At 46.0% G+C, this 24,210-nt stretch overlaps 2 protein-coding genes across 5 annotated transcripts in view; one reads left to right on the top strand and one right to left on the bottom strand.

The window, feature by feature from the left end:
- The window catches only part of CCDC142 (coiled-coil domain containing 142), a 127,299-nt gene extending 112,702 nt beyond the window's left edge, over positions 1 to 14,597 (bottom strand). Inside the window, exon 1 of the mRNA XM_029595585.1 lies at positions 14,482 to 14,597. The gene's annotated coding sequence lies outside the window, so the exon portion shown is untranslated. The remainder of the gene's footprint in view (positions 1 to 14,481) is intronic.
- The window catches only part of LOC115087901 (programmed cell death protein 4-like), a 54,383-nt gene continuing 43,404 nt past the window's right edge, over positions 13,232 to 24,210 (top strand). Inside the window, exons 1-2 of one of the 4 annotated variants that reach the window (XM_029595641.1) lie at positions 13,232 to 13,389; positions 19,960 to 20,234. In XM_029595641.1, the coding sequence (XP_029451501.1) occupies positions 19,973 to 20,234 (262 nt within the window). In that variant the 5' untranslated portion in view covers positions 13,232 to 13,389; positions 19,960 to 19,972. Of the gene's footprint in view, positions 13,390 to 14,098; positions 14,247 to 14,517; positions 14,650 to 17,562; positions 17,586 to 19,959; positions 20,235 to 24,210 lie in introns of those variants that run through there. The other 3 variants (XM_029595635.1, XM_029595627.1, XM_029595650.1) reach the window with 3 other exon arrangements.

Genomic DNA, 24,210 nt, shown 5'->3' with positions numbered 1-24,210 from the left:
TTTTTTTTTTTGCATCGGGAGTGAATGCCTAATAGCCTCATTCACATGCTTTGCATGTGAAGAGCGCTATTAGATTCCCTCCGCGTTGGACGCACATTGAATATGCGCTAATCCCCTTATTGCATTAGGGGATTGATTAGCGCCTATTCTACCCGTGTCCGACTGCAGGTTAATAGTGCGCTCAGCTGAGCGCATTGTATTGCATTGGCCCCATGGTGTGCTCCACATTGGAGGCAGGAAAGTCAGTAACAAGCAGCGAGGAGAGAATGCTGATGAGGCAGCCTTGTCACCGCAGAGGTAAGATGCATTAATAGCTATGTCAGCTCCAGTGGAGGGCAGGCCACATCAGATGTGCTGGCAGTGGCAGCTGTAGGGGACTTGGTTTTATGGCAACGCCAGTGGCAACAGCATGGGCCACATTGTGTGGGCCTTTGTGCCATTGGGATGATGGTAGGCACCTTGGGAGCTGCACAGGCCATGAGTGCCAGGCAGCAGGAGGTGGCATTGGTTGGGGTGAGAGGACTATGAGAGGATCAGCTGGAAGAATGTTAAGAATCAGCTTGGGGGGTCTGGGGGTGAGAGAAGGGAGAGTTATAGGGCAATAGCTTGGGGGGGGGGGTAAGAGATTAGTTCAGCTGGGGTGAAGATTACAAAGGATAAGGTGGGGGCAAAGATGAAAGGGGATTGACTTGATGTGTATATATGTGTGCGTATGTATGTGCATGTCCAAGAGACACAGAGAGAGAGCACTGAGTATCAGCACTAGACCTATGTGTGAGGTGAGTCCAGGTGCATCTCATTTAGTTATTGAACCTATTATTTATTTATTTAGAGTTTTTATATACCGACCTTCTCGATATACATAATCGAATCAGGTCGGTTTCCATAAAACAAAACTTTCGCAAGTAAGGCGTTACATTAAACAATGTAAATTAATTGTCTATGTAATTAAACAATTACATAGACAATATAGGAATCCCTATACATTCAAGGTTTACAAATTGGTGATATCACTCAACAGATTTCATTATATGACAATGATGTGTTTTTTTTATTGTCTTCTCCTAAAGCGTCAACTTCAGAAGTTTTAGGAATTCTTACAAAAATTTGGTGATGTTTCTGGCTGTATTACTATTTATTTTGAAGCTGAAATTTGTTCTATTGGTTGTGAAACTGAAATGCCTCTGATGCTATTTTGGTTCAAATTAGCTCCATCTGGGATTATTTATCTGGGGATTAAAATACACCAAAGAGTTTTAAAAACTTGTATAAACATAACTATCTGCCAGTTATTGCGCAAATGGAAAAGGATTTAAAGAAGTGGACAGATTTATCCATCAGGCGGTTGGGTAAGACCAACAAGTTAAAACTGAATGTCCTGCCTCACCTACTTTATCTGTTTCAGCATAGAACATGCAAAGTGCCTAATGCTGCATTCCAAGAGATAAACAGCATTATGACAACAGTATGTCCAGGACACATCGGAGTTGTCCCTGGTTACCTAAAGATAAGGAGGTATGACACTCCCCAATCTCTAGGTATTACTGGGCGGCCAGGCTTGTGTGCTTAAAAGATTGGGTGGCAACATCACTTAATGCTCTCTGAAAGACAATCAACCTATCTTTGCCCGAGGGGCAGGATGCCTCACGCTTTATTACATACGGCACTTCTAATCCATTAATACGGCAAAACTGGAGATTTAATTTGGTTAGTTCAAATACCCTCTTAGTCTGTTCATCAGAACCATTTGTCTCCTATTTCCCCTACCAGAAATAATACAGAGATCTTGGTGGATACCTTTTTCATCAGCACAATGCAATAGAGAGACTTGGGTCTAAAACATCTATGGCAAATATGGTTGTCTGAAGATTCCAATGTGGACTAAGGAGGGATATAAATGTTCTCTATGAGCATTGATTAATACCGTAGCACGTCTGAAAGCAAAAGGATGGAAGCTGAAGGAACCTTACCTGGTAGAGCAGGTGCTATATAAAATAAGAGGATACATTTTAAAGAACTATACTTGGCCACATATATATCTACCCTGATATTTTATAACCCCATGCATTTTATAAAGTAAATCTATCCTGCAACATTTGCGCATAGGTATAGATACACGATATACAGTATAATTGAATTAGACAGATAAGTCTAAAAAATGCTACTTATATGTCTAAGTAAGTTAGCCAGATAAATCTCAAAAAGCGCTTAAATACTTATTTTTCCCAATCATTATAAAATTATAGGTGTAGATAATTAATGTGCAAAAATTAAGTAGGACTTTCCTGGGTAAGTCCTTATTTATGCATGTAAGTCAGCAAATTTTCTAACATGCATGTGTAAAGGAAATTATCTGTTTTACAATTAAACATTAAAATGAAACAAAGAATAAACACATCCCTAATGGAAAGGGACATTTAAGGTTGCCATGCAAGAGGTATGAACTGCTAATTTTATTATTGTATAGAACCTACATGAATCCTCTATTCTTTTCTAAATTTAGCTCATTCTGGAAAGTAATATTGGAGAAAAGGCGGATTATGCACTACATCACATAAATGTGATGGACTTGCCCACTCAATCAACACATTTTAGACAAAAATTTCAACTGAGATATCCAAAATTCTGGGTGTATTGAGTGTATTCCAAAATTGGAAGGAAAATACAGTTTCTCTAAATGCTAAGAAATAGATCATGAAAATGTTGTTAACTGCCCAATTTATTATTGCTAGGTATTGAAGCATGATACCAATTATTAGGACATGGTATAGACAACTCTTTGAAATTGTTATGGCAGCCGGCCATGGGGCCTTGCGGCCGGCTGCACTTACTGCCGGCAGCTGCCCCGGTCTCCTCCGCAGCTCCCCGAGCTGCTGCTGTCCTCCTCTAACGTGGCGGGGAGCCAACAAGGCCATCGCCGCGCCGCCAGCCCCAGCTCCTGCTAGGCGCACATGCACAGCTCCACCCCCAACTTAAAGGGGCCGCGGCAGAAAAGGCCTCCGGTGACCCGGATGCTCTCCAGGGCCACCAGCACTATTTAAGGCAGCCCCTGCTGACCAAGCTTTGCCTCAGCAACAGGTCTCACTCCTTGGAGTTGCTAGTTGCTCTTCAGTTCCTGCTCCATGTGTTCACTTCCAGCCCCATGTCTTCAGTTCCAGCTCCGTCCCCTTCGGCTTGCTTCTCTGGTTTCAACTCAGCTCGTTCTTGGATTTCGTCTTGCCTGCTGCCTGCCCTGACCTCTGGCCTATCTTTGGATCCTCCTGCCCGCTGCCGGCCTCGACCCCTGGTACGTTTGACTCTGTCTTGCCTCTCGTCTTCAGACCTGCTCCTAAGTCCTGCCAGCCCCGGCACCCAAGGGCTCAACCTGCGGGGAACGAGGGCTGGTAAAGGTGAAGGTTCTGTTGGGTCTCCATCTCCAGGGTCCACCTCCCGACAGCGAGGGCCTGTGGGAAGCCCTCCTACAGGAAGCATCAACCTTGTCAGCCCAAGGGTCCACAGACTGCACGGCAGTGAAACAGTTTACTGAGGCCATGGACCTCTCCAGTCTATAGGCCATCCCAGGCCTAGTGCTGAAGATTCAACAGCAGCAGCAATTCCTGGAGTCTTTGGCCGCCTCTTTACAACATTTGAACACCCGTCTGGATGCCTTCGTAGCCTCGAGTGCGGATTCCGCCACACCAGCACCCACCACCCTCCTCTCTCCGGTTACCAGCCTCTCCTCGGTATGCCGGCAACCCAGGGCTATGCAGGGGCTTTCTCAATCAGTGCTTCATGCACTTCTCTCTGCAGCCAGCACAATTCTCCTCTGATGCAATGAAGACCACCTTTATCCTCTCGCTATTGGATGGCAAGACTTTGGCCTGGGCATTCCCCCTATGGGAACGAGGGGACCCGCTCCTCCAGGACCTCCAATGCTTTGTCCAAGTCTTCCAGTGGACCTTTGATGACCCTGGATGTCTGGCTGCCACCGGCTCAGATATCCTTCACCTCCGGCAAGGGGCCCGTCCACTGTCCGACTATGCCATCGAATTTTGGCCACGGAGCTGAATTGGCGGGAGGATAGCTTGAGGAGCATCTTCTTAGAGGGCCTATTTTCCCATATCAAAGATGAGCTGGCTGCTCTGAACCTTCCGGACTCTTTGGATGCGCTCATCGACCTTGCCGGTAGGACAGACCGTCATCTCCAGCAGTGTGCCCGGGAGTTGCGGGGACCTTGCAGACCAGTCCCTCTTGCACCGTCCTTTTCCAAGCCCCTCTCGGCGCTTCCACTGACACATGGAACCATCAGGCAGGAGGAATCCATGCAATTGGGAAGAAGCCCCCTGACGCCTGAAGAGAGGCAACATTGCAGGACCTTAGTCCTATGCCTATACTGCACTGGGAAGGGGCATTTCCTAGCTCGATGCCCTGAAAAATCGGGAAACTCCAGGGCCTAGAACCAACCAGGAAGGTGGTTTTAGGTTATACCAGGTCTGCTCCCCAACTCGCCCTCCCAGTAGCCTTGGCCTTGAACCGTGAGGTGTTTTCCACCCTGGCCCTTCTGAACTCCGGCACAGGGGGGAACTTTATTATGAAGAGTCTAGTCAACCATCTCAACCTGCCGACAGAGCTATGGGTTATCCCTTTGGTGGTCTCCTCAATATCGGGGGATCCCCTTCCCGGGTGGATCACCAGGACCATTCTTCCCTTATGTCTCTGGACCGGCTGGTTGCACATATCAAAGAGCTAACCTTTCATGTGCTTGAAGGAGCCGTCCATCCAATTGTCCTTGCAATGCCCTGGCTTCGTCTGCACTCTCCCACGATCGATTGGGAGACACTTCAGTTGGCAAAATGGGGTCCTCTTCAGAATTATTTCCAGAGTTATTTCCAAAAATTTACTGTTTTCTACAGGGTTTGAGTCAGCAAAAATGTCAACACATTATTAAATGGGAACAAGATCTGGAGATAACACTAAACTCTTGTGGTTCAGTGCGCTATATTTAAGAATGCCAACAAGTGTTCAGTATCTACCCATCTGCAAGAAAACCATCTTAAATGTCTCTAACGTTGATACCTCACCCCAGACAAATTGCATAAGATGTATCCTCATCAAACTAACTTGTGTTGGAGGAATTGTGGTCTTGTAGGCATGTTCATCCACATATGGTGGCACTGTCCTAAGATTAGCACTTTTTGGAGCGCAGTGATAGCCTGGTTTGGGAAACTTATAGGAGCGACTATGTATCAGCACAGGTGAGCTTCTGCTTAATATTCCCATTTCAAGGATTACTGCGCACCAGCGCAAGCTAGGCTCACAAATCTTTGTAGCAGCCTGATGTGTCATTGCCTGACATTGGACAGAGGAAAATTCTCCACTCTGTTGTGAAGTACTTGAACACATACACGAATATCACCACCTAGCATATTTAACAGCTATCAAACATAACTGGTTAGCTACCTTTAATAAAACATGGAAATAAAAGGGGAATAAAAGCTTGGAGCATTAACAGCAAACGCAATGACTTACCTGTGGTAAATATTCATGTAAGAATGATTTGTGTAACATTTATTTCTTTTATGTTATAATGCATCTAATGTTGGATTTGTCTACCCATGAGTCTTATACTTAATTTATATTGCTTATAATTGCGATCAGGTTCTGTGCTTAATTGATTACATGTACCGTATAGGTTTATAAATGGAGGGGGGGGCAGGTATTGGGAGATAGTGCTGACAGTATTGTTAAGCTTTGGACTGCTATTTCATTTTGTATATGCTGTCTTCTTTCAAGCATTATGTTAATTTCCACTTAAAATATAATCAATTTCTAATATACAAAAAAGAATGGAATATGCTGATATGCTTCTGTCAAACCCATAAATGCTAAAATATTCATCTCATTTTACTGTTAAAAGAGCTTGAACCAGTGCTGTGCTAGGGTGAAAGGCAGGAGTTTAGACTCTGAGCCACCCAGTGGCTCTACTATGATAGATCTAGAGGTCTCCATAACTGATATAGAAGTCCTCACTCTGAAGTGAGGAACTCCAAAACTTTACTTGTATCAGTGTAACACACTACCAACTGTAGGATGCTGTTCAGAGGTTGGCATCCTGTACCTCAAGGTCCTGAGTCCAGTATGGTTCCTGGCATCCTGATCCTCTGATGTATCCAGTAGCTCTGTCTAGAGCCTTCACCAGTTTCTGACTCGGCTCAGGAAGCTCTTCAATGAACCTGTCTGAGCATCTTCCACAGCCTCTGAGCTGCTCTGCCTAAGACAAGCGTCTATGACAGTAGGACAGTACATGATACAACTCCGCACCCTAGCCTCGGAGCTCTCCTGAAATGATGAAGCGCAGGTGGCTGTGTTTTAGCAAGGTCTGTCGGACCGAATCAAGGATAAATTGCCAGGTCATGATTTTCCTGCCAAACTAGATGATCTTATATCCCTGGTCTTGAATGCTGACATATGTTTTTAGGAAAGATCCCAAGAATGAGACCCACCTAGACTCTGTGGCTGCCTGGTTCCTAGGTTTCAGAGACTGATGATATCCTCTGTTCGGCTTCCACCACATCCAGCCTCAGAGGAGGAACCCATGCAGTTAGCGCATGCCAAACTCTCAGAAGAAGAGAAATGCCAGTGATAATTGCTAAACCTGTGCTTATACTCTGCTGGCAAGGGCCATTATGCCACTTCGTGCCCCAAGATGGGAAATGCTCATGTCTAGGATTGATGGAGGAAGCTATTCAAAGGCAATGCCCACTCCACTCTCCCACGAAAAATTATTTTGACTGTCCAATTAAGTTCTGGCCCTAAGAGATTCTTCTCGGAGGCCTTGTTAGATTCCGGTGCAGCTGGAAACTTCAATGATGAAGCTCTAGTAAAGGAATTCCAGATACTGCTAGTAATGCTGAACAACCCTGTTTGCATTGCGTAGGTCTATGAGGAGCTACTGCCTGGCATTATTCCATATATGATGGAACATATGATTCTTAAGGAAGGACTTTTACATGAAGAACACATCTCATTCTTCATGCAACAAAAGTCAACCCCGTATTGCTCGGCCTGCCCTGGCTATAACATCATTGCCCAGTCTTGGACTGGGAAAATGAAGGGATCCTCTCCTGATGCACTCACGGTTTTCAAACATTTCTACTTCCAGTGTTTCCTTCCAAGTTTACCTATGTCTTACGTGTCTTTTGCAGGCATTTTTAGTAAAAAGAGGCTGAGACGTACCCCTTCATGGGCCTTTTGACTGTGCAATCAACTTAATGCCAGGTAAGATGCTACACCATGGTAGGGTCTACCCTTTGTCCTTTCCGGAGACTATGGCTATGTTAGAATATATCCAGGAGAACCTTGAGAAAAGGTTTATCAGATCATCCTCCTCTCCCACCGGGGCTGGGTTCTTCATGGGCAAGAAGGATGATTCATTACACCCATTATTGACTACCAGGGTTTAAATGCCAACACCATAAAAAATAAATACCCCCTGCCACTAATACCAGAATTGTTTGGCCAGCTTCAAGGAGCTACCATCTTTGCTAAGTTGGATCTGCGGTAAGAGCGTATAACCTCATACGGAGCATGAGAGTGACGAGTAGAAAATTGCTTTTAACACACAAGATGGGCATTAGGAGTACCCGGTGATGCCCTGCAGCCTCTGTAATACCCTGGCAGTTTTTCAAAATGTTGTCAATGACATATTCAGAGACTTTTTATACACTTGCATCATAGTATACATGGATGATATCCTGATCTACTCACCTAATCTCCATACCTATTGCTCTCATGTCAAGACGCTGCTTCAGTAGTTAAAGGAACATGCCCTCTATGCCAAATTGGAGAAATGTGCTTTTGAACAGACAGAGCTTCCATTCCTGAATTATATAATATGAGCAAAGGACCAGAAAATGGACCCTTCTAACCATCCCACTGTTATGGATTGACCAAGTCCAGTGGACCTCAAAACAACTCAGCGATTCGCCAACTATTACAGGCAATTAATCCATCACTACTCCAACCTCATCACTCCCATTACCACTTTTACCAAGAAAAGGGTGAATGCCAAAGACTGGCCACCTGATGCCATTCGCACATTTGCCTGTCTGAAAGAGGCTTTTCTCTCCACCCCAGTGCTTCAAAGACCTGATCCCACCAGCCCTTTTTTCTGGAAGTTGACACTTCCTCGGTGGACATAGGGGCTGTTCCTTCTCAGTTCGCTCCCAGTGGCAAACGCTTACCCTACGCCTTTTATTCTAGAACATTTTCTCCCACCAAAATAAATTATGGCATAGGAGATCGTGAACTAATAACCATTAAATTAGTTTTGGAAGAGTGGTGTCACCTGCTGGAAGGTGCATTATACAACTTTACCATCTTCACAGATCATAAAAACCTGCTATATCTACAAACCACCAGAAGATTCACTCTCAACAGATCAGATAGTCTCTGTTCTTTGCCAGATTTGACTTCCACTTATCACCAGGCAGAAAGTAACATTAAAGCAGATGCCCTGTCCAGATTGTTCGACCCGACAGACCTCTTCAACACCCCTCAACATCTCATTGAACTGGCCACAGTCATCGCTATCACTTTCTTGGCACCGTTCAGAATTCCCCTGGAACGACATTCTGACGGAGAGTCCTGAAATGGGCCCATGACTCTAGACTGGCCACAGAGCATCTGTAAAACCATGGATCTCATCTCCCGCAATTTCTGGTGGCTCAGCCTAGCCAAGGACATGTAGACTTATCGCCTAGTGGTTAGAGCAGTGGGCTACAAACCACGAGACCAGGGTTCGAGTCCCACTGTTGCTCCTTGTGACCTTGGGCAAATCACTTTACCCTCCATTGCCTCAGGTACAAACTTAGATTGTAAGTCCTCTGGGGATAGGGAAATACCTACAGTACCTGAATGTAATCCACTTTGAAGTGCTGAAAAAAGTGTGAAAAGCAGAATATAAAAATAAAAAAATCTCTTCTATAATAACTGTGCACAAAATAAAAACCTCTACCAATGAACAGCAAGTTTACTTCATCCCTGGCCAGTGCCCCAAATACCCTGGATTCATAAGTCAATGGATTTTATTATGGACTTATCCCCCTCTGCAGGGCACACTGTTATCTGGGTAGTCATGAACCGGTTTTCTAAGATGTCCCATTTGAAGCCTGTATTCTCCTGGGCCACCACCACAATTACTGCCACTGGGTCTGCCAAAATGGAAGTGGGAGCACTCGACTATGTGCCTAAAGGCCTCCTCTCTATACTTCTCTGACTCACTCAGCTCCTCTAGGTCTGACACTCTAGCTTGCAGAGTTCTTTGCAGTGGGTGCACACATGACCTCCTACCGCCAGGCAGGTACACATACTATATATTACATATGGCACGCTGTTCAAAAGACCAGGTAGCCTCCATCTCGCTGCTGGACTGCTGCCTTAAACCTACTATTTCTTTAAATTGTAGTCAGGGTCAATTTGTACTTATCAGTGTGAAGCCACTAACTGACTCCTATTATGCACAGTTTTTTCCTCTCTCCCTAATTGGGCAATAGTCTGTAGGTATATACGGTACAGATCAAGATTTAAGTCTGGAGTGGCTGGGCATGGGAAAAATAAACACTGACAACCCAGCAAACAAGCGAAGTTTATATTTTAAAACTTCAAAACACTCACATCTCCCTTTTATCCAGGTCAATGCACCCTGTATACCATTCCCCTGGCCTCCTCTTTATCCACTGAAGCCACACCCACACACAAACATTCCATCCCTTTTCAAATTTCCTTGGTGCTAGTGCCACAATCCAACCCTTCCTCTCTTCCAAGATGGCCAGAACTGTGATCGCTTGCCTCAGCTATTGCAAGCTTGTTTCCGGCCTCCCCTGTCTTAGATGCCTGTTTGCAATCAGTTTCTCTTTTCTGCAAATCCAGGATGAGCATTGGGGGGGGGGGGGGGGGAACAGTGTAAGCTAATGGTTTATAGGGTGTCCAGGGATGTCCTTAAGGGGAAAGATTTGGCCATTTTGTTTCAAAATACTCAATTTCTAGCAACATCTTTAGGCTTATTTCATTCATTATGAAAATACCTTTTAAATGTTTGTAGGTTTTTCTATCCACAGCAACCTATCTGCCGCGCTTTGCTTCAATGGATTTGTAACGATTTTGGTAAAAGAAATTGATAGTAAAAATGCAAAACAAAAATGAAATCATTCATTGTTCAGAAAATGTATCTAATCCAGCATTTCTCAAATACAGCCACCATGAAAAAGTTAGCTAAAGTTAACTGAGTATTATTATAAAAATTCTTGATCTAAACTGATGATTTACCCGTTTATATTTTCCATGTATAAAAGCAGGGCATACACTGGTCCTTTTAAGTCTCACTATTCCTCGAGGTGGCTTTCACCCTACTATAACATTGCTGTTCTCTCCCAGGCAGACAAGGACTCCACCCACAAAACATACCTGCACTTTTGAACTTACATCCTGCTTATGTCATAATGCTGGCCCCTCCCACTCAGCTGAAAAACCTGCCCGTACTCTAGACTGCACTGTTCCAGCTTATACTGCTAGGGCTGCTAGTATTTGATAACCCCCAGAGCAGGAGTGCGGTTGGACCCAGTTAGAGGTGGCTAGAAGATCGGGACTCAGCCGCCACCAGGTTGAATCTTCAGGTTCTGATGGCTGGCAGGACTTAGCAGGCAATGCTCACATGAGAAATAAAAGGCACCCATGAGACAGGGCTGAGCTGCTACCAAAATAAAGAACAAAAGGGTGCCCAAAACACAAGATAGAATAAAACCAGGACTAGGCAGACACAGGACAAACAATACCAGAAGACCACAAAACTAGGGTCAAACAGACAAGGGTAACCAACAGGCCAGAGCAAACACATAGATAAGGTGGCCACAAAACTAGGGCCATACAGGCAAAGTAGAAGGCCAAAAGAAGATGAGAGCTAGAGCTATGGAGGGCCACAACAAGGAACACAGCGAAATCCAAGCTGAGGCACTGATCTCATCAAGGGGAAGGCTTATATCCTGTGGCAGGACAAAGAAACACACCCATCAGCAGGACCTCCAAACCATAGGGCTTGGAGGACTGACTAGCAGGGAACAGGGTCCTTGCTGGCAGGAGGGAAGCACCATCCATAGATTCTCACAAAACCTTCTAATATCACAATGCTGCACCCCCCCCCCCCCCACCCACCCCCTATACTCTGTGAGGTAGGGACGAGTGAGATGGGCAACTGCCTGGGGTGCCAGTGCACTGTGCTGCTTCTGCCACAAGCTTGGCCCACGGGACAGGTTCCCTCTGATAATGTAGCCGCACATTAGTGGCTGTGTCATAGGTGGGAGACCTCTCCCATACAACCAGTGGAACAACAGAGGCAGATTCCCCCCCAGCTGCTGGTTAGCCTGGATAATCAGTATAAATAGTGAAATACTAATAGAAAGCCCATCAGAAATGATAGGATTTGACATTTCAGTTGATTCAGCCTCATTCTTCATCTCCATGACGTCCCTCAACCTGCCCTGCCTCACAGCCGATGTAATCCTCCATCTCCCTGACAGGAGAAAGAGGGAAGTGCTTCATGCAGTGTCTGCCTCTTGCTGCTGCTCAGGACAGACTTGTGGCTTCAGCGTGTGAGGCCCCGGTAGATATGAGTGGTGTCCTGCACATATCAAACAGAGAGCCTGAGCTGGGCGGCAGGAGGAGCAGAGACTCTCTTTGTCCCCGTGCCATCCCACTCCTTCACTATCACCCCTCCTGCCCACCTTCTCACCTCCTCCAACTCACCCAAACCTCCCTCAGTGGCAGAAGTTGGAGAGGCATGCTCCCTTCTACCTGATTCTGCCACCAGGGTCAGATTGCTGGGCATTCAAATCAGGATCCATGGCAAGCACTGTTGCACTGCTCACGGGTTTCCCAAAGTCTGCTTTGACTAACAAGCAAGCATCCTACTACTATGTTATAGACAGACAGACAGACAGACTCTGGCTTTTAGAAAACTATGAAATGTGCCAACTTTATGTAACACCAAAATTATACATGACTCCAACTTATTTCTGGTTACCAGAAAATGCTACTGTTAGATTACATTCCATAATAACTAATCAATGTTTTAATATACATATTTCCTATAAAAATCCAACTATTTTTCGAGTCTTTGCTGTCACTCTGGCTTTAATTTATTCTCTGGGGTTGTTTTTCTTTTCCTTCTTTTCTTTATTTGACTCTGCGGCCTACCAAATATGGTTTAATTTTGCCAGCTCTTCTCTGGACCTTGTTGTTACCCTGTCTCTCACCTTCCTCTTTATTTCCCCCGCTCAAACAAAATATGTGAATTATCCATTAACTAGAGTTGCTGAATTCAAGTAAGTTTCACAAATATTCCTTTTTATTTTTATTTTTGGGGGGGGGGGGGTTACTCCAGGTCTGGAAAAGGTCCTAACAGTTTCCTGGCATGGCAGTGGGGATTATTCCCCCCCATTGTACAGGATCTCATTCTGAGCCAAAAGGCGGTCCTTGTCACATAGCTCCTCAAACCATATGTTTGATCTGAGCCTAAACTTAGCTAAGAGGAGATTCTGAAAACTAAACCATTTTGGAGCTCAGAATTCAAGCATCCCCTCCCCCCAACACACTCTACTAAGTTATCTACATTTCTTTTGTACAGTACTTCAGACATTGCCAATAAGTGCTATATGAAAACAACATAAGATTAATTTACAGTTACTTATGTGGCCCAGGACAGTTTAAATGTTTTCTTTGTAGAGAAATAATTATTCAAATCAACTTTTAGTTTCGTTTCTTCTTCCAGAGGTATCCCCTGATTTGTCTTCTAGCTTAATGCACACTGCAGCAGCCGATCTCCATAGAGCAAAACTTGAAAGCGGTGCTGTGGTTTCAATGTGCTTGAAGCAGGCAGCACTGTAGTTACTGGCAGTCCCTCAAAGGCTACTTGGGTCAAACCATTTTAATCTAGTAGGGAAATGAAGTACAGATACGCTTCTCTGTTTGTTAGCTTAACATGATTAAAATGCATTCCAATTCCAGCAGTCTCGGATACCATGTGACCCTCCTATCAGTCCATCTGGTTATTGATAAATGGGTTGTTTTTTTTCTGTCCCCGTGATGTTTACTTTCTATGAATCATTTTTCTCTCCCCTCTCTTCTTGAGAAAAGAAGCTTTCTCTTGATGGCTTTCCGCAGCCGAAGAGAAGTGGGGTGTCTTTAAATATAAACATTTGGGAAGACACAAGCTCAGCTTTAATGTTTGCGCGTGGATTTCTTTTAACAACTGGGGGTTACATAAAAGGTTACGGACAGGTTCTTTGAGGTTTGAACCCTGTGCTGTACAGATGTCACGTGGCTACATTCTGGTAGCCTTTGGACACTGCTTTAAAGGTAACTGTAAGTTCTGCAAAGTCGACTTTAAATCCTGTTTCAGTATAAGGACATTGCCGATGTAAAAAACATAGGAGGTACTGGAAAAGTGATGACTTCTGCAGAACAGGATTAAGAGCAGTGTATAGGGGACTCGGAACTGGAATAGCGGTGAGTGCTGTAGGTCAGTATAGCGGTGCATTAGTGGTGTGTGGAGCATGTAATGCTGTTTATAAAATACACTTTCAATCGAATATTATGGATTTCTGCCGGTTTGCAGTTTCATCCCATTTACTATATATGGTAAAAATGACAGACATTTTGCAGAAATTGCCGATTTCCAGCAGTTCCTTGCAAAATTGAATCCGCAAGATTTGCAGATCTCTAAAATTGTAAAAGTAAAAAAAAAAATCGACACCGGATTTCGGAAAAAAAAAATCATCATATTTTCCCTTCTTGAGTATCTCTGACTAAACTCGCAGCTGTAGGAAAGTAATGAGATCTAAAAGGGTGAACTTGCGCATTCCTTCATTTTCTGGGGCACACTTCGCGTCTAGTCCAGTTTTTTTCCTAGCTCTTAAGTTACCGTTCCTATTCCTCAGAGAACCTTCCCTACTCTATAGTACTCCAAAAATAGCAAATCAGCACTGTAGAGGGAACAAACACCCACCGCCACTCCAGTTGTTAATACTCCTCCCCAAACACGCCTACCCCGTTCCCTTATGGCCCCCCTAGACCCGTACTTCAAATGCCCACTACAGCGTTTAATGGCTGGGTAAGCGCTTTCCAAATTATCGCAACACGGGGCAGAGGACATGAAAAGAAGAAAACTTTGATCTACGAATGAAAAAAAAACCCCGCCCACATTTCTTAAAATGGTAAAGTTTTTTTTGATTACTTATTTTCCAGCAGAGCACAAAAAATTAAGGTGGCTGTTTAAAACCAAATGCTGTATTTATTTGGAATACAGAGGTATCAAAGGTGATTGCACATTTAGATCACACTAGATGGTAAAGCATGCTCTCTTTAGTCACGTCCTGCTGATCTATGTCTTGGCACAGACAGCCTCACTCCCTAGCTCTCCTCCTGAACTCCATTTTTTTAAGCGGTTACCGGGGCTCCGCGCACTGTGGCCTCCGCTCGGAGTAGGCGGGCTCTCTCTCCCTTCTCAGCAGTATTTCCTGTTGGGTCACTTCCGGCACACTCCGTGCTATTTGTGGATTTGCAGAGGTTGCGAGCGTGTGTCTGCCTGGTGCGGTTGCAGTGGGGGCTGCGCTTCAGGTAGGAGCCACCTGCATTGTGTAGCGCCGTGTCCTATTCCTCTGCCGCCGGTGCAGGCTCATGCATGGCGCTGCTTTCGGCTGGTGGAAGGGATCCCGCTACTGCTTCCCAGGCCCGTCTGAGCTCCAACTCAGCAGCAGGCGCTGGAAGGAGGGGGCGGGGCTCCCTGTCTCTGATCCCAGAGCCGCGCACGTGCGTGCCCGGGGCAGCGGGGACTGGGTGCCGCGCGCTCCCCGCGCAGCACGTGCTCTCGCTGCAGAGGCTTTTAAATGTCTTCTGGTTCTGTAAGGGGCACGGCCTCTGATTGTAGGACGTTCTTGTAAAATGCTCTCCTTCCTCGCAGTCTACCGAGAGAGACCAAATGTAAAGAAAATGAAACATAATTGTAGATGAAAAGTCTGATAGCTGGTTGCGGTTGATACTCCAACTCCTTCTAGTAAATAAAGGACATTTCTTGGGATTGTAACGCACGTACGTGGACTGTCCCTGTCAGCTGCTGATCCCCTATAAGGGCCGTCTCCTTATATTTTAACTGAGACTTTAAATCCTGCCACTGAACCTGGGACTGGGGAGGATGTGTCGTCACTGAAACATACAGTGAAAACAAGGCGGGGATTTTAAATCACGAGTGCTGTAGGGGCACGCCTACTTAAACTGTGTACTTTAGTGTGAAGAAGTTCGATAGAACATCTGAGCTCTTCTCCAGTTTCACTGTGAAAATGTAAATAAGCTAGCAAACGAACACAAGGAACGATTTCAGTGTATAAAGCAAGATGTTTTCTTTGTAAATCCTTTGTGACTCAGTTATTTCTTTTATGTAGTTGTGTATATGGCTCTGAAAAGGAAGAGGTAAAATAAAACATGAGAAACCCACGAATGATTTATATTCTGCTTTTCAGGCATTTAATTTGTACATGTAGTAGTAATAGTATTATATCTGGCCCCAAGTTCTTATGGCCTGGATTGGCCACTGTTGGAAACAGGATGCTGGGCTTGATGGACCCTTGGTCTGACCCAGTATGGCATGTTCTTAAGTAAACAGTTTTTCTTTGTGCAGTTTAACAGCAGCAGGTGTAGATTCTTAAACTAAAAAGACTGTTTTAAAAAGTGACAAATGATAGGAATGTGTAAGGGAGGATTGTTTGTGATGGCTAGAGCAGTTATGAAACAGGAGGGCCATGGTCTCAGATAAATTTGACTTAAATCTTCACCTTTCCAAACTCCTGCGCAAAGTGAGTTACGATTTGAGTACATTAGATAGGTCCCTGCCCCCAGATGATTTGCATTTTAAGTAACTAAGGCAATGGCGGGTGAAGTGACTTTGTCCATAGTCACAAGAGCGTCAGTGGAAGAAGCAGGATTTGAATCCTGACTTCCAAGCTTTTCAGCCCACTGCTCTAACACTTGGCCGCACCTTCGCAGACGTGTTTTCATGTGCCAGTGCACCTTAATCCTGACTTGCAGCACCCCTTTGCTATTCCAGTATATTGACCCAGCATTGCTCTCTCAATATACCTTAATCCTGTCTTGCAGCACTTCCTGCTATTCCAGTTCTGAGATCACACACACTGCTCCGCTGATGTCACAGTTCTGTTTTGATTCACTACTATTCCAATCTTGAACCTACACAGTTTCTGCTCTGCTAACCGCTTTTCCAACTCCAGAAATGCTGGTTGTAAAGCTGATCACAATATTGCAGAAGAGAGGTGGCGCTTATGGGGTACTTTCTCTGCAGAATCCCCAGCTGACCCAGGGAGCAGAAGACCATCTAGAGAAGGAATGGGGCATTTCTGTATCACATGCAGCAATGCCACAGAGCTATTAGGCTAGCCCTTATTTTTCACATGCCTATTTGGCAAGAAATAGAAAAGTTATTTCTGATACTGTGAGACACCTGGGAAAGCTGCAGGTGTGGAAGAGAGATGAAGGCTGCTGAAATCCAGCACCAGTCTGTGGTGGGAGAGTCTTGGGACACAGAAGCATTGCTGCAGAGCTCCTGCTTGAGTTTGTGGAGTGGCTTAGTTCCTTGCCAGGGACTGCACTGTGACACCTCAAACAGGTAAAAATAACTGGAGACCCCTGTAGAAATCAGGAGGCTGGGACTCCTGAATCATATGTCTTTCAACTGTGTGTGTTGGGGGCAAGGTATGGTCTTTCCAATTTTGAATATTTTGTCTTACAAGTTTCTCGGTGGTGCATATTTTTCTCCTGGGGGAATTCTGGGCAAAAAAATAAAAAATTCTGCAACAAAAAATTGAAAATTCTGCACACACATTTTTCTAAATTCTGCAAAATTCTGCACATTTATTTTTCAAAATAACACTATTTTTTGCAAATTATTCTACGTTTCAGTGCAATGAGTGTCCCTGGCAACTTGGCTCATCTGCCAGCAGTGTCAATTGCTGCTGCTGGCAGATGAGCCAAGCTGGCAGGGACTGCTGCAATTGTTGCTAACCTCTCCACCTGAGTATCCCTGCTCACTGTCTCTCTTACATATCAGACATATGCTTTCTCTCACTTGCCATCTGTCACACACATGTTCTGTCTCCCCACATATAACACTCACTCACTCACTCACTCTACCAGGTAGACACCTACCCACTGGCTCACAACAAACACAAGGGCTCAGACATACACTCTCAGGGCCAGGGCCTCTTTAGCCCCTCTCTTTCCCCCTCCCCCCTTCTTTCTCTCTTTTCTCTCTTTCTGTTCCCCCTCCCTTCTCTCTCTCCCTCTTTTCCTCCTTGGTTGCTTATCTCGAGCCGCTGGTGCCGTGCTGCGATGCCCCCACTCTCTGTGCGCCACCTGACTTCCCCTCCCTTCTTGCTCTCCCTCTTCTCCTCCTCTCTGTTCCCCTCCCTTCTCCATCGAGGGACGAAATCTGTGCGGCTGCGATGAAATCTGCGGGAACTGTAACGAGGGAAGAAATCTGCGAGGTGAGGGAGTAATTCTGCGCAAGTTCTGCATTCCGCAGTAGTGCAGAATTCCCCCAGGAGTAATTTATTTATTCATTTATTTATTTATTTTTGGCTTTTATATGCCGATCTTCTTACATTAGATGCAAATCAAACCGGTTTACAGTGAAACAACAGGCTTGCTTGAGGGCAATTACATAGAACAAAAAATGTCTAAAAAAAACTATAGGCAATTACATAGAACAGAACAGAACTAAAGAACTTGAGTAATCTAGTATAAGATATTACATGATATCGTACAATTTGAGTTATATAGCAAAAACTTTGAGTTACATCGTATGAGAGATTACAAAATATTGTACAATTTGAGTTACAAAGCGATAAAGGGCTATGAAAATAAGCAATCCATTATCTTAAGACATTTTGGGCAGGTTGCAGCAATAGGGTGAGAGGGAGCAGACCGGGGTGAGAGGACGATAGATGAAGTGCCAAGCGCTTGGATGAAAGCCGAGGCAAGAAAGAACAGGATCAGAGGGTGTCAAAGGCCGTATTTGAGGAATATGAGAGAGTAATTGGTAGCAAATAATAACATGCCAGAGTTAAAAAGAGATTTAGGAAGGGGGTGAAGAGATTAAAGTGAGACTGCCTTGGTTAACAGGCGGGTTCTGGAAATGCTAGGCTGAATAACCATGTTTTGAGTTTTTTCTTGAAAGAGATTGGACAGGGGTCTTGTCGTAGATCCGGAGGGAGTGACTTCCATTGGGTAGGGCCTGCTGTGGAGAGGGCCCTATTCCTTAGGGAAGTTTTAGCTTGTGGGATGAATAGGGTGCCTTGGTACGCTTTTCTTATCGGTCTCGAGGAGTTGTTAGTGCGGAACTGGAAGGTAAGGTCCAATGGGGCTAGGTTGTGTAAGGTTTTGTGCATGATGGTTAGGATTTTGTAGAGAACTCTATATTTGATAGGGAGCCAGTGGAGGTTGTAGAGGATGGGCGTGATGTGGTCCCTCTTTTTTTGAGTTCGTCAGGATCCTGGCAGCTGAATTCTATAACATCTGTAGTGGCTTGATGGTGACTGCAGGAAGCCCGAGTAACAGTTACAGTAGTCTATTTTGGTGAGTATAATTGATTGAAGAACCAGACGGAAATCATGTGAGTGCAGAAGGGGTTTTAGCTTTTTGAGAACTTGTAATTTGAAAAAGCACTCTTTGGTCGTGGTGTTTACAAATCTTCTGAGATTAAGCTGGTTGTCCAGGAGCACCCCTAGATCTCTGACATAAGATGTGTTTTTGAGGTTGTCCGGGATAGTTAAAGGGGAGTTGGGGGTAACGTGACTGTCTTCCTGTGATTGCCCCACAGGGAGAGAGGTTGTCTCCTTAGTGAGAAAGTTGTTTTCATGGGAGATGATGAGGATTTCGGTCTTGTCTTTGTTGATGACTAGGTTAAGTTTCGAGAGGAGTGAGCTGATTTCTTGGAAACAACTGTCCCAGAATTGTAGGGATTTATGTAGAGACTCCTTAATGGGGATGAGAATTTGAGCAAGTAATATTTCCTAATTATCAAGACTCCATTAGCCTTCTCTCCCACCCATCCTCACAGCAGAGGGGTGAGTGCCACATATCTCTGTGTTTCACTGGACACAGACATCCTTCTCTGTTTGCTCTGAGACCTCAAATCTATTTCCTCTGCTTAAGAAGTGTTTACTTGAAACTCAGATATTTAAAACCTGTACTTCTTTTTTTTTTGGCAAATATATTTGCATTGATTAAACATCTGTTATCCAAATGGGATCTGTGCTTTCCAGTTAGAATACTTTAGGGGAGACCAGCCTCCAGAGGAGAATGTTGAGAGAGAGCTGTAGTATTACATATTCACAATGGGGAGACTGGAGTGCAGGTTAGTTTTCTGGGCTGTAAAGTATAGTAGTGCTGTGGGTTTTCTTAGGATGCTAGACTTTATTAGGGAAGGAATATGAGAACTAGTCATAGTGTTCTGGAGACTGCAAGATATATTCCCCAATAAGTGCTCAGATTTCTCCTCCTCCTTGCCCTTCTGTTATCTCTTTGCTCCTTTTCATTTTTTTCTTCCTATAATTGCTCCCTTCTGTTTTTCCCCTTTTTCTGTCTTTTTTTTTCATTCTGTCTCTGAAAATGTCTGCCATTCATTTATCTTTCCATTTCTGTGTAGGTCTTCCTTCCCTTTTTTTCACTCCTATGTTTTTTCTTTCTTTTCTCTACAAAACTGGCACATACCACTATTACTCTCTGGCCTTAGATACAGGAGTGTACTGGAATGGAATCAGAAGAGGAAATAATCTATCAGCCATCCCCCAATGTCCCCTTCTTTGCTCTCTCTCTCTCTCTCCTGGTTCTCACTGTCGCTCTCCTTTTGTCTCTTAGATAACCAGTTAGCATGGGGTCTGGGGAAGAGGACTTGGAGGAGGATCTGATTGATGGAGAGGTGAGCAGGGACTGGACCCCACAAGAGAAGGCCCTGCATGAGGCTCGCATCAAGGCTAAGGCCAAGCGCCGCCTGAGACGGAACTCCTCCCGTGATTCCACCCGGGAGTCCCAGTCTGAAGCACGGGAACCTGCCACCGACCCCAGCAGCCCCAAGAGCAAGAACCATGACAAGAAGTCACGGATGGGCAAGGGCCGAGGGCTCCCCAAAAAAGGTTTCTGATTTATTTATCTATTATGCATACATCCTGTGGCTCGAAAACATACAGATCAATAAATCAAATAACTATACATACATATTGTAAAATAAAATACCCGCATCACAAAACCTACAGAACACACAGAGACCTGTCACAGAAGTTAGAAACATCTGCCTTTTAAATGCCTTCAAAAACCCTTCTAAATAAATGTGTCTTTAGGGGCTTGTTTGAATGTTTTGCCACATGATGTAATTGTTCTGGAAGCAAGTTCCAAATTGTTGGCACCGCTAATGAAAAGACTCTCACCCTAGTAATCCCCAAGCCATGCCACTCTGATGGTGCTTCTAGACTATTCATATTTTCGTATCTTAGGGCTCAATTAGGTTTGTAAACTCGAAGGGTCATATTAAACTACGAAGTGGAATCATTTTGAATGCTTATGTATAACTGGGATTATTTTGTATTGAATTCTGTACTGGATAAGGAGCCAGTGCAGAGCTACAGGGGTGGGTTAGGTGGGAAAAGTTGTGTGTGAATAAGGGCTGGAGTCTGCCAAGGAAAGAGAGTCTCAAACTGTGTGGCAAGGAATGAGAGAGTCCGGGGGGCGGGGGGGCTGAGTGGAATAGTACAATCTTTGAGGGGACACTCTTTGCCCTGGCTCTGAGGTCAGAACCCATGGGATTCTGGCTGCACTCCCTAGTCCCAGGCCTATGATTTTATATTATTGACCAAACTTCCTTTCAGGATATGAGAGATGACTGATAAGACTGATCAGTTTCTTATTTTGTGCCCTGGGGGGGGGGGGATAGTTAGTTGTACGGTTCGTCCTTTGACAAATATTTGACCCTCCTGCATTAGGAAAAAATAAATTTCCTGTTCATACCCCAGATCAGTCCAGACAAGTGGGTTTTGCATCCCTACCAGCAGATGGAGGCAGAGAAGAAAAACTTTTGAGGCACTGCTATATAACCAAGAGTGCCACCTGCAGTCCCTCAGTATTTCTCTGTCTCCAGCAGATGGTAGCGGTGCAAACCTGCAGTCTGGTAGTTAAAAAAAAGAAAAACGTTTTCCTATCGTGTAGGTCCCTCCCCCAGTCGAGAATTCCTGAGGTGATTTCCGAGATCCCTCAGAGGTGAGACTCTGTCCGGTAGCCAGTTCCCGGTGTGGACTTAGCCCCCAGGAACAGGAGTGGCTGAGAGGCAGCGGGTGCAATACCGAGCGTGGCGGTGAAGGTATTTCCCTGTCCCCCTGCAGCCGGACACCGCCCGGCACGAGACCGGGAAGCGCTGAGACAAGGTAAGGTAGAAAACTTTTCTTAAAGTCTCCGAGGCTCGGATAGCTGCACAGATCGCCATCCGGCGTCTGTCCTATCATGTTGAGCAGCCCCGTCCAGGCTAGACCCCAATCCGGTACGAGGGTCCTCCTATGTGGAGACCCTCCGGGGGGGGGGGGCCGCCATCTTGCCCGCGTGGTCGTCTGCGCCATTTTCCCCCCCTTGATCGCCATATTGTCCACACAACTGAGCCGTGCGCACAGCAGCGAGCCGGGCACATAAACTACTTGTGCGCACAGCAGCGCGCACATCTCTATAAGCGCACGTTGCGGCCTGCACGCACATCTTTCGCAACTTGCACGCACAGCGTCGGCCCAACCGGAGCGCATATCTAAGCCTCCCGGCGCGCGCATGCAAGTGCACAGACGAGTTTTGAACAACTCTATGCACACAAATCTTGGCACCACTGGCCAAGAAAGCGAAGGGACAAGCCCTCTGCCCAACCTGCCACCTGAGAGCTGCGCAACATGAAGTGGCTACTGACCTGTGCCTACAGTGCGAGGAGGCTCTGAGGGAACCGAAACAAGGCCCCCCTCTGCCAGTAGAGGAATCTGGCTCCACCAACGATAGTACCCCGGACCTCTCTATCCCCGGCTCGGCCCCTCCTCAGTTGGGTCCCTTGGGGAACGCCGCTGGTCTCAATATGGACCCAGGAACCTTTTCCTGGGGGGAATTCTTCAAAGGGCTGCAAACTTTTGTCCAGGCACAATCGGTGCCACCGATGACATAGCCACAGCCTCCAGAGAAAGCCCAAAACCTTCCAGGCCCCCCTCGGCCTCCCCGAGATGTACCTCCTCCGGACAGAAGCTTCCCCTTAGGGGACACGGATACTTCGGAGGAAGAGCCAGACTCCCTGGAGGAAGGGGAAATCCCTTCAGGAACGGAACCATACCGAACCATGATACGTTTCTTCTCCAAAGACGAGTTATTAGATCTCGTGTCTCTGAGTCTGAAGACGCTGGCCATCCCAGGCACAAGCACCACAGGGGAGCCAAAGCTGAACCCGTTTTGGATGGGCTCAGTCAGGCCTCATGCTATTTCCCAATGCTGCAGGCCGTACAACAACTGATTTGACCTGGAATGGAATGCTCCGGGGCCAGTTTCAAAGGAGGACGGGCCCTAGAAGCCCTATACCCCCTGGAACCCTCAGCCAAAGAACTCCTTCGGTTGCCACAAAGCACACCACCATTCTGGTCGAGGGAGGAGCTGCACTCAAGGATGCCCAGGACAGACGTCAGGAATCCATCCTTAAACAGTCATTTGACGTCGCAGCTATGTCCCTGCAGATCGCTGCCTGCTGCGCCGTGGTGACACGTGCCTGCTTGTTGCTTTCCAGGGACGCAACCACGTCTATCGAAACATTAGACCAGCGATATCTTTCCTCACGGATGCAACCTCCGACCTGGTGCGCACCTCAGCCAGGGGTGTCTCATCCATAGTGGCAGCTGGAAGATAACTCTGGTTCCGAAGCTGGTCAGCCGACGCGACCTCCAAGATGAAACTCACGAGAATGCCCTTTAAAGGAGCCCTCTTGTTCGGAAGGGAACTGGAGAAGTTAGCAGACACATGGGGCGAATCCCCAGTACCTCTGCTACCGGAGGACAAGAAACAAAAGAAGCCAACGCCCCCCCCCCCCCCGAACACCCAAGGGCAGAGGATCACAGCGTTTTAGACCGTACAACAATACATACCAAGCACCTCGCCCAGCAGACAGGGGCCAGTCCTTTTGGAACAGACACAACAAAAGGGGAGCCGGCTCAGGTCCAGGCCCCAGTTGCACCCCACAATGAGAATCAACAGACCCATCCACAGGAAGAAGCCATAGGGGGCAGGCTTGCCCTATTCTACCAAAGATAGGTCAAGATAATGTCGGACAAGTGGGTCCTAACCATCATTCGAGAGGGATACTATCTGGACTTCTATAGCATGCCTCCAGACAAATTTGTGAAATCCCCTTGCCACTCCCCCTCCAAGAGGACGGCAATGGAAACCACACTGACAAAATTATTCGCCCTAAAGGCTATAACACCGGTGCCCACCCACCAACAAAATACTGGACACTATTCCATCTATTTTCTCGTCCCCAAGAAAGAAGGAACGTTCTGGCCCATCCTGGACCTCAAGTCTGTCAACTGCTACCTGAGGGTACCACACTTCCACATGGAAACCCTACACTCGGTCATAAGGGCAATACAGCCGGGAGAATTCCTGACCACCCTGAATCTGTCAGAAGCCTATCTTTACATCCCGGTCCATCATGACCACCAGCGCTTTCTACGCTTCGCGATCATGGACCTTCACTACCAGTTCCGGGTGCTACCCTTCGAACTAGCTACTGCCCCTCGGATGTTCACCAAAATCATGGAGGTAGTGGTGGCGACACTGAGGAAAGAAGGAATCCTCGTAACCCGTACCTGGACGATTGGCTGATCAGGGCAAAATCTCCAGAAGAAAGTCATCCGGCGACCACCAGAGTCAAAAATCTATTGCAGAATCTCAGGTGGGTCATCAACACAGCTAAGAGCTGCCTGCAGCCCTCCCAATCTCTAGAATACCTGGGAGTCCGGTTCGACACCGAACAAGACAAGGTCATTCTTCCCCTTACAAGGAGAAGGAAATTGATGGACCAGTTGGAAAAACTGTTGAACAGTGCTCTCC

Source organism: Rhinatrema bivittatum, chromosome 1, assembly GCF_901001135.1.
Source record: "Rhinatrema bivittatum chromosome 1, aRhiBiv1.1, whole genome shotgun sequence".
Classification (NCBI taxonomy): Eukaryota; Metazoa; Chordata; class Amphibia; order Gymnophiona; family Rhinatrematidae; genus Rhinatrema; species Rhinatrema bivittatum.
This window is presented reverse-complemented; position numbering and strand designations above follow the sequence as displayed.